General features: G+C 60.2%; 1 protein-coding gene across 1 annotated transcript; it reads right to left on the bottom strand.

Moving 5' to 3' along the window:
• Positions 1-1,992: 1,992 nt before the first annotated feature.
• RNASEH2A (ribonuclease H2 subunit A) lies at positions 1,993-12,293 on the bottom strand (the record flags this gene model as incomplete). Its single annotated transcript, XM_062642384.1, has 5 exons — positions 1,993-2,145; positions 3,823-3,946; positions 5,982-5,994; positions 7,035-7,172; positions 12,206-12,293. Coding segments are annotated over 5 exons (499 nt in total), but the record flags the coding sequence as incomplete, so codon positions are not given.
• Positions 12,294-12,623: the final 330 nt, after the last annotated feature.

Here is a 12,623-nt window from a genome sequence, read left to right as displayed (position 1 = left end):
TTAGGGGGCTAATGGGGGGCAGTGGGGGGTAATGGGGCAATGCGAGGTAATGGGGGGCAATAGGGTGGTAATGGGGGGCAATGGGGGGCAATGGGGGGGTATAGGGAGAAATGGGGGAAATGAGGGGCAATGGGGGTAATTGGGGCAGTGGGGGGCAATGGGGGGGCAATGGGGGGCAATGGGGGGTAATGGGGGGCAATGGGGGGCAATGGGGGACAATGGGGGGCAATGGGGGGGGAATGGGGGGCAATGGGGGGCAATGGGGGGGTAATGGGGGGCTATGGGAGGGGAATGGGGGGGAATGGGGGTCAATGGGGGGCAATGGGGGGCAATGGGGGGTCAATGGGGGGCAATGGGGGGGTCCTCACCTGCTGCTTTTCCGTGGCAGGGGCAGATCCTTCTGCAGAACAGGCCAAAGGGTGGCGAGCGCCCCAACACACCCCCCCCCCCCCGATCCAGACCCCCCCCAACCCCGCATCTCACTGGGGGGGGGGCACCCCGAACCCTTCCTATTGCTATGGGGGGGGCAAAAAGGACCCCCTTAAACATCACCCCCCCACACACCGCATCCTTCTGGGTACCAGGTGAGCATCATCATCCCCCCCCCCCCAAACGGGCCTACATCCCCCGTTACCGTTACCGATATCCCCCCCCGGTCCCAATGCGCCCCCCCCATTACCGAACCCCCCCCTTCCATCCGGTCCCTTTGCCCCCCCCCATTCCCCCCCCCCATTCCCGATCCCCCCCCATCCGGTCCCATTGCCCCCCTCCCCCCCCGTTACCGAACCCCCCCATCCGGTCCCATTGCCCCCCTCCCCCATTCCCCTCCCCCCATTCCCGATCCCCCCCCATTCGTGTCCCATTGCCCCCCCCCCCGTTACCAACCCCCCCCCCATCCCATTGTCCCATTGTCCCCCCCCCCCCATTACCGACCCCCCCCCCATCCGGCCCCATTGCCCCCCCCCCCATTACTGATTCCCCCCCTATCCGGTCCCATTGCCCCTCCCCCCCCGTTACCGATCCCCCCCATTCGGTCCCAATGCGCCCCCCCCATTACTGATCCCCCCCCCATCCGGCCCCATTGCCCCCCTCCCCCCCCCATTACCGCCCCCCCCCATCCAGTCCCATTGCCCCCCTCCCCCCCCATTACCGATTCCCCCCCACCCCCCCCGGTTCCAATCCCCCCCTCCCCCCATACCCGATCCCCCCCCATCCGGTCCCATTGCCCCCCCCCGTTACCGATCCTTCCCCCCCCCCCCCGGTACCTGCAGCCGCCGCCTCCGGATCACACCGGAATCGTCCATTGCGATGCTTGGGGGGGGGGGGGACACGGACGACGACGACGACGAGATTTGGGGGGGGGGGGGAGGAGATTTTGGGGGGGGGTGGGGAGAGGGGGGGAAGGAAAGAAGGGGGGACCGAATCCCGGTGCCCCCCCCCTCAACCTCCCGCCGCCATCCGGACCCCCCGCGATCGCTCCGCCCCCTCCCACAGGCCCCGCCCAGCCCCGCCCTGGGGTGGGGGGGTGGTACCAAGTTGGGGGGGGGGGGGTTTAACCCCTGCGGTACCATGGACCCCCCCCCCCCCATAATCATGGTGCGCTCCCCCTCCCCTCTCGCTGCTGTCCATGGTGCTGAACCTTTTGGGGGGGGGGGGGGGGGCGGTTGTGGGGCGCTCCCCCCCCCCACACTTGTGGGTTGATCCCTATAATCCATCGGGATTGAGGACACGGCCCGATTAACGGGGGGGGGGGGGGGGGGCACAAACACCATCGTGGGCCCCCCCCCATTGTTAATATGGGGGACACCCCCAAAAGAGCCTTCCCCATAGAGAATGATGGGAAACCCCCCCCCCCTGCAACCCAAAGACACCCCCTAACCCCATAGAGCCCCCCCCCCAATTCCATTGACCCCCCCCCCCAAAACCCATACAATCCCCCCCCAATAAAAAGTGGATTTGGGGTCTTTTATTGTTGTTTTATTGGGGGGGGGGGGGCAATTTTGGGGGGGTCAGAGGTCATCCATGGGGTGCAGTCTTCGCTCCTGGAAGAAGCGGTGGGGGGGGCGCCCTTGGGGGGGGGTGCGGGCAAAGTAGGACAGGAGCGAGGGGGGGGCCGTGGGGTCGCTTTCGGGGTCCTCATCCACCCTGGGGGGGGCAATGGGGGGGTCAAAGGGCACAGACCCCCCCCCCATTGACACACCCCCCCCCCCCCGTGCCCCATTTCACCCTAGGGGCCCCCCCTTCATATTTCTTTATGGGGACCCCCCCTTCATATGAGGACTCCTCCCCTATCACCCCCCCCTTTATGGGGACCCTCTTTATATGGGCCCCTCCCTTCACACCCCATTATGGGGACCCCCCCCCCCTACACATTATAGGGGGACCCCCCCTTCTATGGGCCCTCTCCATCACCCCCTCCCTTTACCCTATGGGGTCCCCCCCACTTCTTGCCCCCCCTTTACCCCCTATTGGGGTGCCCCCCCCCAGGTCCATACCACATTATGGGGACCCCCCCTTCTATGGGCCCTCTCCATCACCCCCTCCCTTTACCCTATGGGGTCCCCCCCACTTCTTGCCCCCCCCTTTACCCCTATTGGGGTGCCCCCCCCCCAGGTCCATACCACGTTACGGGGACCCCCCCTTCTATGGGGCCTCTCCATCACCCCCTCCCTTTACCCTATGGGGTCCCCCCCATTATTGGATCCCCCCTTTACCCCATTATTGGGTGCCCCCCCCCCATTATTGGGGTGCCATACCACATTAATGGGGCCCCCCTCCCATTATATGGGCCTGCCCCACCCCCTCCCTTTACCCTATGGGACCCCCCCATTATTGGAGTGCCCCCCCCCATTATTGGGGTGCCCCCCCCCGGGGTGCCCCCCCACATTATGGGGAGCCCCCCACATTATTGGGCCCTCTCCATCACCCCCTCCCTTTAATATATGGGGTCCCCCCCACTTCTTGCCCCCCCTTTCCCCCCTATTGGGGTGCCCCCCCCCCCAGGGATACCCCCTCATTATTGGGGTGCCCCCCTTTATAGGGGTGCTCTCCATCACCCCCTCCCATTACCCTATGGGGTCCCCCCATTCTTGGGTGCCCCCCCCCCTATTGGGGTGCCCCCCCCCCGGGGTCCCCCCATTATGGGGACCCCCCCCCATTATATGGGCCCCCCATCACCCCCTCCCATTATTGGGGTGCCCCCCCATTATTGGGGTCCCCCCATTATTGGGGTGCCCCCTCCACATTAATAGGGTCCCCCCATTATTGAGCTACCCCACCCATTATTGGGTTCCCCCCATTATTGGGGTGCCCCCTCCACATTATTGGGGTGCCCCCATTATTGGGGTGCCCCCCTCTCCATTATAGGGCTGCCCCCTCATTATTGGGGCTCCCCCCTCCACATTAACAGGGTCCCCCCATTATAGAGCTACCCCCCCATTATTGGGTTCCCCCCATTATTGGGGTGCCCCCCGCCATTAGGGGGTCCCCCCCATACCACCCCCCCCTTTATTATAGGGTCCCCCCCCCCCCCCTCATTATTGGGGTGCCCCCCTCCACATTAACAGGGTCCCCCCATTATAGAGCTACCCCCCTATTATTGGGGTCCCCCCATTATTGGGGTGCCACCTCCATATTATTGGGGTCCCCCCATTATTGGGGCTCCCCCCTCCACATTAACAGGGTCCCCCCCATTATTGGGGCTCTCCCCATCACCCCCTCCCCCTCCACATTATGGGTCCCCCCATTATTGAGGGTCTACCCCCCCCCCCCCATTATTGGGGTGCCCCCCATTATTGGGGTGCCCCCCCCCCAGGTCCATACCACGTTACGGGGACCCCCCCTCCCCGCAGCAGCTCCTTGGCCGTGCCCCAGCTGAAGCGCACGAGTTGGGGGAACCCGAACACGGGCTCCAGGCTCCTCCGCAGCCACTCCTTGGTTTTGGGGTCTGCGATGGGATGGGGGGGGTGAGAGAAAGGGGGGGGCACCCCCAAAGTGATGGGGTTCCCCCCCCCCCAATTGGTTCCATCCTCACCATGGGGATATGGGGTCGATGATGCTCAATGGGGGGCATGGTGGGCTACCTATGGGGGGCATGGGGATATGGGGGGGATGGGGGATATGGGGGGGATGGGGGATATGGGGGGGGATATGGGGGATATATGGGGCGGGCATGGGGATATGGGGGGCATGGGGATATGGGGGGGGGATGGGGGGGTATGGGGGGGAATGGGGGGCATGGGGGGATATGGGGATATGGGGGGGGATATGGGGGGGGTATGGGGGGGGATATGGGGGGGGATATGGGGCGGGGATATGGGGGGGGGATATGGGGGGGATATGGGGGGTCAATGGGAGGAATGGGGGTCAATGGGGATGGGGGGAATGGGGGGGGGGGATGGGGGCATGGAGGGCAATGGGGACATGGGGGGCAACGGGGACAATGGGGGCAATGGGGATATGGGGGGCAATGGGGATATGGGGAGCCATGGGTACAATGGGGGCAATGGGGATATGGGGGGCCATAGGGACAATGGGGGCAATGGGGGTATGGGGGGGAATGGGGGGGGAATGGGGGGTGATGGGGTTCTATGGGGGGCTATGGGGTTCTATGGGGGGAAATGGGGTGGGAATGGGGGGGGATGGGGGGCATATGGGGGGATGGGGGTGGGATGGGGGGAATGGGGATGGGGGGGGGATGGGGGGGGGATGGGGGGATGGGGGGATATGGGGATGGGGGGGGGATGGGGGGATGGGGAATGGGGGGGGGGGATGGGGAGCAATGGGGGATGGGGGGGATGGGGATATGGGGGGGGGGATGGGGATATGGGGGCAATGGGGACATGGAGGCAATGGGGTGCAATGGGGATATGGGGATATGGGGGGGGATATGGGGATATGGGGGGGGATATGGGGATATGGGGGGGCATGGGGATATGGGGGGGGAATGGGGATATGGGGGGGAATGGGGGGCATATGGGGACATGGGGGGAATGGGGGGGGTGGGGATATGGGGGGGATATGGGGGGACAATGGGGGGGGGGCAATGGGGATATGGGGGGATATGCGGATATGGGGGGGATGGGGGGGAATATGGGGGTATGGGGGTATGGAGGGGGATGGGGGGCATATGGGGGGGGGGGGGATGGGGATATGGGGGGAATGGGGGATATGGAGGGGGACGTGGGGGGGGATATAGGGGGGTATGGGGAGGACATGGGGGGGATATGGGGGGGCATGGGGGGCAGGGGGGGGATATGGGGGGGATATGGGGGGAATGGGGATGGGGGGGAATGGGGATATGGGGGGGAATGGGGATATGGGGGGGGGATATGGGGGATGGGGATATGGGGGGGAATGGGGATATGGGGGGGGATGGGGATATGGGGGGGCATGGGGATATGGGGGGGGAATGGGGATATGGGGGGGGAAGGGGTTGGGGGGGGTCTTGGGGGGGTCCTGAGGGGTTTTAAGGGGGATTTAGGAGGGGATGAGGGGGTGCTGTTGGGGGGGGGCACCTTGGTGCAGATGCTGGGGGGCTATGGGGGGGTTATGGGGGGGTTATGGGGGGGCTATGGGGGGGCTATGGGGTGATCCTCACCTTGGTGCAGATGCTGGGGGGCTATGGGGGGGCTATGGGGGGGTTATGGGGGGGCTATGGGGTGATCCTCACCTTGGTGCAGATGCTGGGGGGCTATGGGGGGGCTATGGGGGGGGCTATGGGGTGATCCTCACCTTGGTGCAGATGCTGGGGGGGCTATGGGGGGTCTATGGGGGTCAATGGGGGGTGTATGGGGGGTTAATGGGGGGCTATGGGGGTCAATGGGGCCTATGGGGGGCTATGGGGGGGCTATGGGGGGGTTATGGGGGTCTGCGAGCGGCAATGGGGGGCTATGGGGGGCTATGGGGGGGCTATGGGGGTCTGCGAGCGGCAATGGGGGGCTATGGGGGGGTTATGGGGGGGGCTATGGGGTGATCCTCACCTTGGTGCAGATCCTGGGGGGTTATGGGGGGTCTATGGGGGAGCTATGGGGGGGGCTATGGGGTGATCCTCACCTTGGTGCAGATGCTGGGGGGCTATGGGGGGGTTATGGGGGGGCTATGGGGGGGGCAATGGAGGGATCCTCACCTTGGCGCAGATGCTATGGGGCGCTATGGGGCGCTATGGGGCGCTATGGGGCGCTATGGGGCGGTCCCCACCTTGGCGCAGATGCTATGGGGCGCTATGGGGCGCTATGGGGCGCTCCCCACCTTGGCGCAGATGCTATGGGGCGCTATGGGGCGCTATGGGGCGCTCCCCACCTTGGCGCAGATGCTATGGGGCGCTATGGGGCGCTATGGGGCGGTCCCCACCTTGGCGCAGATGCTATGGGGGCGCTATGGGTCGCTATGGGTCGCTATGGGTCGCTATGGGTCGCTATGTGTCGCTATGGGGCGCTATGGGTCGCTATGGGTCGCTATGGGTCGCTATGGGGCGCTATGGGTCGCTATGTGTCGCTATGGGGCGCTATGGGTCGCTATGGGTCGCTATGGGGCGCTATGGGGCGCTATGGGTCGCTATGTGTCGCTATGGGGCGCTATGGGTCGCTATGGGTCGCTATGGGGCGCTATGGGGCGCTATGGGTCGCTCTGGGGCGCTCTGGGGCGCTATGGGTCGCTATGTGTCGCTATGGGGCGCTATGGGTCGCTATGGGTCGCTATGGGTCGCTATGGGTCGCTATGGGTCGCTATGGGTCTCTATGGGTCGCTATGGGTCGCTATGGGTCTCTATGGGGCGCTATGGGGCGCTATGGGGCGCTATGGGGCGCTATGGGTCGCTATGGGTTGCTATGGGGCGCTATGGGGCGCTATGGGGCAGTCCCCACCTTGGCGCAGATGCTATGGGGCGCTATGGGGCGCTATGGGGCGCTATGGGTCGCTATGGGCCGCTATGGGGCGCTATGGGTCGCTATGGGGCGCTATGGGGCGCTATGGGTCGCTATGGGGCGCTATGGGGCGCTATGGGTCGCTATGGGGCGCTATGGGGCGCTCCCCACCTTGGCGCAGATGCTGGCCGCGCTCACCACCGGGAAGCTGCTGTCGGCGCGGGGGCAGACGGTGACCCCCAGCCCCGGGAAGCGCAGGCGCAGCTTGGCTGCGTACGGCTCCGCCGGCCCCACCGTGTCCACCAGGAGCTGCGGGAGAGCCCAAATAACCCCAAAGTAACCCAAAAACGCCCAAAATCACCCCAAAATAACACAAAATCACCCCAAATCGCCCCAAAACAGCCCTAAATAACCCAAACCCAGCCCAAATCACCCCAAATCACCCCAAAACAGCCCCCAAAATCCCAAAACAGCCCAAAATTACCCCAAAACAGCCCTAAAACAGCCCAAAATAACCCAAAACAGCCCAAAATCACCCCAAAACAGCCCAAAGTAACCCCAAATAACCCAAAACAGCCCAAAATCACCCCAAAATAACCCCAAATCACCCCAAAACAGCCCAAAATACCCCAAAACCGCCCAAAATAACCCAAAACCGCCCAAATTCACCCCAAAAGAGCCCAAAATAACCCAAAACCTGCCCAAAATTACCCAAAATAACCACAAAACAGCTCCAAATAATCCAAAACAGCCCAAAATAACCCAAAATAACCCCAAAATAACCCAAAATCACCCCAAAACCAGCCCAGAACAGCCCAAAATCACCCCAGAACAGCCCAAAATCACCCCAAAACAGCCCAAAATACCCCAAAACCAGCCCAAAATACCCCAAAACAGCCCCAAATAACCCAAAACCAGCCCAAAATAACCCCAAATCACCCCAAAACAGCCCAAAATCAACCCAAATGACCCCCAAAACACCCCAAAATAACCCCAAAACAGCCCAAAGTAACCCCAAATCACCCCAAAACAGCCCTAAAACAGCCCAAAATAACCCAAAATCACCCCAAATCACCCCAAAACCAGTCCAAAAAAAACCAAAACAGCCCAAAATAACCCCAAATCACCCCAAACCACCCCCAAACCAGCCCCAAACCACCCCCAAATCACCCCAAACCAGCCCCAAATCACCCCAAATCACCCCCAAACCACCCCCAAATCAGCCCCAAATCAGCCCAAAATCACCCCAAACCAGCCCCAAATCACCCCAAATCACCCCCAAATCACCCCAAACCAGCCCAAAATCACCCCCAAACAGCCCCAAATCACCCCCAAGTCACCCCAAATCACCCCAAATCACCCCAAACCAGCCCAAATCACCCCCAAAACCACCCCCAAATCACCCCAAATCACCCCAAATCACCCCCAAACCACCCCCAAATCACCCCAAATCACCCCCAAACCACCCCCAAATCACCCCCAAAAGACCCCAAATCACCCCCAAACCAGCCCCAAATCACCCCCAAATCACCCACCCCCAAAATCACCCCAAATCCCCCCAAATCACCCCCAAACCCCCCAAATCACCCCAAATCACCCCAAATCACCCCCAAATCACCCCAAATCACCCCAAATCAAACCAGCCCCAAATCACCACAAAATCTGGCCACTCGTGCCCCAAATCACCCCCAAACCAGCCCCAAATCACCCCAAAATCACCCCAAATCACCCAAAATCACCCAAAATCACACCAAAATCACCCCAAATCACCCCCAAACCAGCCCCAAATCACCCCCAAATCACCCCCAAATCAGCCCCAAAATCACCCCAAACCAGCCCCAAATCACCCCCAAATCACCCCAAACCACCCCAAAATCACCCCAAAACCCCCCAAATCACCCCAAAACACCCCCAAACCACCCCCAAATCACCCCCAAACCCCCCAAATCACCCCCAAACCAAATCCCCCCAAACAGCCCCAAATCACCCCCAAATCACCCCCAAATCACCCCAAAACAGCCCCAAATCACCCCAAAAGACCCCAAATCACCCCAAAACAGCCCCAAATCACCCCAAAATTACCCCAAACCAGCCCCAAATCACCCCAAAACCAGCCCCAAACCACCCCAAAATCACCCCCAAACCACCCCCAAATCACCCCAAAATCACCCCAAACCACCCCAAATCACCCCAAAACCCCCCAAAACACCCCCAAATCACCCCCAAACACCCCCAAATCACCCCCAAACAGCCCCAAATCACCCCCAAATCAGCCCCAAAATCACCCCAAACAAGCCCCAAATCACCCCAAACCAGCCCCCCCAAATCACCCCAAAACACCCCAAATCACCCCCAAAAACGCCCAAAACTCCCCCAATTCACCCCAAAAAAGACCCCAAAAAACCCCAAAACAACCCCAAATTCCCCCCAAATCACCCCCAAATCACCCCAAACCACCCCCAAACCACCCCCAAATCACCCCCAAATCACCCCAAACCAGCCCCAAATCACCCCCAAACCAGCCCCAAATCACCCCAAAATCACCCCAAATCACCCCCAAACCACCCCCAAATCACCCCCAAACCACCCCAAATCACCCCCAAATCAGCCCCAAATCACCCAAAACAGCCCCAAATCACCCCAAAACAGCCCCAAATCACCCCAAAACAGCCCAAAATCACCCAAAACAGCCCCAAATCACCCCAAAACTGCCAAAAATCACCCCAAAATCACCCCGAAACAGCCCAAAATCACCCCAACCCCCCCCCAAATCACCCCAAAACAGCCCCAAAATGGCCCCAAATCACCCCCAAACCACCCCAAAATGACCCCAAATCACCCCAAAACCACCCCCAAAACCCCCCAAACCACCCCCAAATCACCCCCAAACCACCCCCAAACCAGCCCCAAATCACCCCCAAACAGCCCCAAATCACCCCCAAATCCCCCCAAATCACCCCCAAACCACCCCCAAACCAGCCCCAAATCACCCCAAAAGACCCCAAATCACCCCAAAACCCCCAAAACACCCCCAAATCCACCCCAAAATCACCCCCAAACCACCCCAAACCCCCAAAATCACCCCAAAACAGCCCCAAATCACCCCAAAATCACCCCAAAACAGCCCCAAATCACCCCAAAATCACCCCAAATTCCCCCAAAACAGCCCCTAATCACCCCAAAATCACCCCCAAACCACCCCCAAATCACCCCCAAAACCACCCCCAAACCACCCCCCCCCCAAATCACCCCCAAATCACCCCAGAACAACCCAAATCAGCCCCAAATCACCCTAAAATCACCCCCAAACCCCCCCAAATCACCCCAAAATCCCCCCTAAATCACCCCAAAACCACCCCCAAACCCCCCAAATCACCACAAATCACCCCAAAACCACCCCAAACCCCCCCCAAATCACCCCAAAGTAACCCAAAAATCCCACCCCAAATCAGCCCCAAATCACCCCAAATCACCCCCAAATCACCCCAAAACGGCCCCAAATCACCCTAAACCAGCCCCAAATCACCCCAAATCAAAATCCCCCAGCCCAAATCCCCCCCAAACCACCCCCAAATCACCCCAAAACCAGCCAAAACCAGCCCAAACCACCCCCAAATCACCCCAAAACACCCCAAAACAACCAAATGCCCCCAAATCACCCCCAAATCACCCCAAAACACCCCCAAATCACCCCAAAATCAAAATGGCCCCAAATCCCCCCAAATCACCCCCAAATCACCCCAAAACCCCCCAAATCACCCCAAATCACCTCCCAAAATCACCCCAAATGACCCCCCAAATCACCCCCAAATCACCGCAAACCACCCCAAAACCACCCCAAATCACCCCAAAATCACCCCAAAAATCACTGCAAATCACTCCAAATGCCCCCAAATCACTCCAAATCACCCCAAAATCACCCCAAATCACCCAAAATCACCCCCAAATCACCCAAAATCACCCCAAAATGACCCCAAATCACCCCCAAATCACCCCACCCCCCCCCCAAATCACCCCAAAATCACCCAAATTACCCCAAATCACCCCAAATTGCACCAAAATCACCCCAAATCACCCCAAATCACCCCAAAATCACCCCAAAATCACCCCAAAACAGCCCCAAATCACCCCCAAATGACCCCAAACAGCCCCAAAATGGCCCCAAATCACCCCAAAACAGCCCCGAAAATGGCCCCAAATCACCCCCAAACCACCCCAAAATGACCCCAAATCACCCCAAAATGACCCCAAATCACCCCAAAATCACCCCGAAACAGCCCAAAATCACCCAAAACTGCCCCAAATCACCCCAAAACAGCCCCAAATCACCCCAAAACAGCCCCAAATCACCCCAAAATCACCCCAAAACAGCCCCAAATCACCCCAAAATGGCCCCAAATCACCCCAAAATGGCCCCAAATCACCCCAAACCACCCCCAAATCACCCCAAAAGACCCCAAATCACCCCAAAATGGCCCCAAATCACCCCAAAATGGCCCCAAATCACCCCCAAACCACCCCCAAATCACCCCCAAATCACCCCCAAATCACCCCCAAACCAGCCCCAAATCACCCCCAAACCAGCCCCAAACCAGCCCCAAATCACCCCCAAATCACCCCAAATCACCCCCAAATCACCCCCAAACCAGCCTAAAACCAGCCCCAAATCACCCCCAAATCACCCCAAAATGGCCCCAAATCACCCCCAAAGTAACCCCAAAACGGCCCCAAAATTACCCCAAAACAGCCCCAAATCACCCCCAAACCACCCCAAAATGACCCCAAATCACCCAAAAATGACCCCAAATCACCCCAAATCACCCAAAAATGACCCCAAATCACCCCAAAATGACCCCAAATCACCCCAAACCACCCCCAAACCACCCCCAAATCACCCCAAACCAGCCCCAAATCACCCCCAAACCAGCCCCAAATCACCCCAAAATCACCCCCAAATCACCCCAAATCACCCCCAAACCACCCCAAAATCACCCCCAAATCACCCCAAAATGGCCCCAAAATCACCCCCAAATCACCCCAAATCACCCCCAAACCAGCCCCAAATCACCCCAAATCACCCCAAAATGGCCCCAAATCACCCCCAAAGTAACCCCAAAACGGCCCCAAAATTACCCCAGACCAGCCCCAAATCACCCCAAAATAACCCCAAACCAGCCCAAAATCACCCCAAATCACCCCCAAATCACCCCCAAATCCACCCCAAATCACCCCCAAACCACCCCCAAAAGACCCCAAATCACCCTAAAAGACCCCAAATCCCCCCAAATCACCCCAAAATGACCCCAAACCACCCCAAATCTCCCCACCCCCCCCAACCCCACCTCCGCCACCCGCACGCCGCTGTCGAGCGCAAACTGCACCAGCCCCATAGCGGTGTCGTGGGAGAGCTCGTTCAGGTTGTACTTGGATCTATGGGGGCAAGGGGGGGTCTATGGGGGGCTATGGGGTCTATGGGGGTCTATGGGGGTCTATGGGGGGGCTATGGGGGGTCTATGGGGGGGCTATGGGGTCTATGGGGGGTCTATGGGGGTCTATGGGGGTCTATGGGGGTCTATGGGGGGGGGTCTATGGGGGGTCTATGGGGGTCTATGGGGGGTGTATGGGGGGGGTTGGGGTCTATGGGGGGTCTATGGGGGGTCTATGGGGGGGTCTATGGGGGGGTTTGGGGTCTATGGGGGTCTATGGGGGGGGGTTGGGGTCTATGGGGGGCTGTATGGGAGTCTTATGAGGGGGTTTGGG

This window comes from Pezoporus occidentalis, unplaced genomic scaffold, assembly GCF_034315485.1.
Source record: "Pezoporus occidentalis ecotype Australia unplaced genomic scaffold, CSIRO_AGI_Poc_V1 ctg703, whole genome shotgun sequence".
Lineage (NCBI taxonomy): Eukaryota > Metazoa > Chordata > Aves > Psittaciformes > Psittacidae > Pezoporus > Pezoporus occidentalis.
This window is presented reverse-complemented; position numbering and strand designations above follow the sequence as displayed.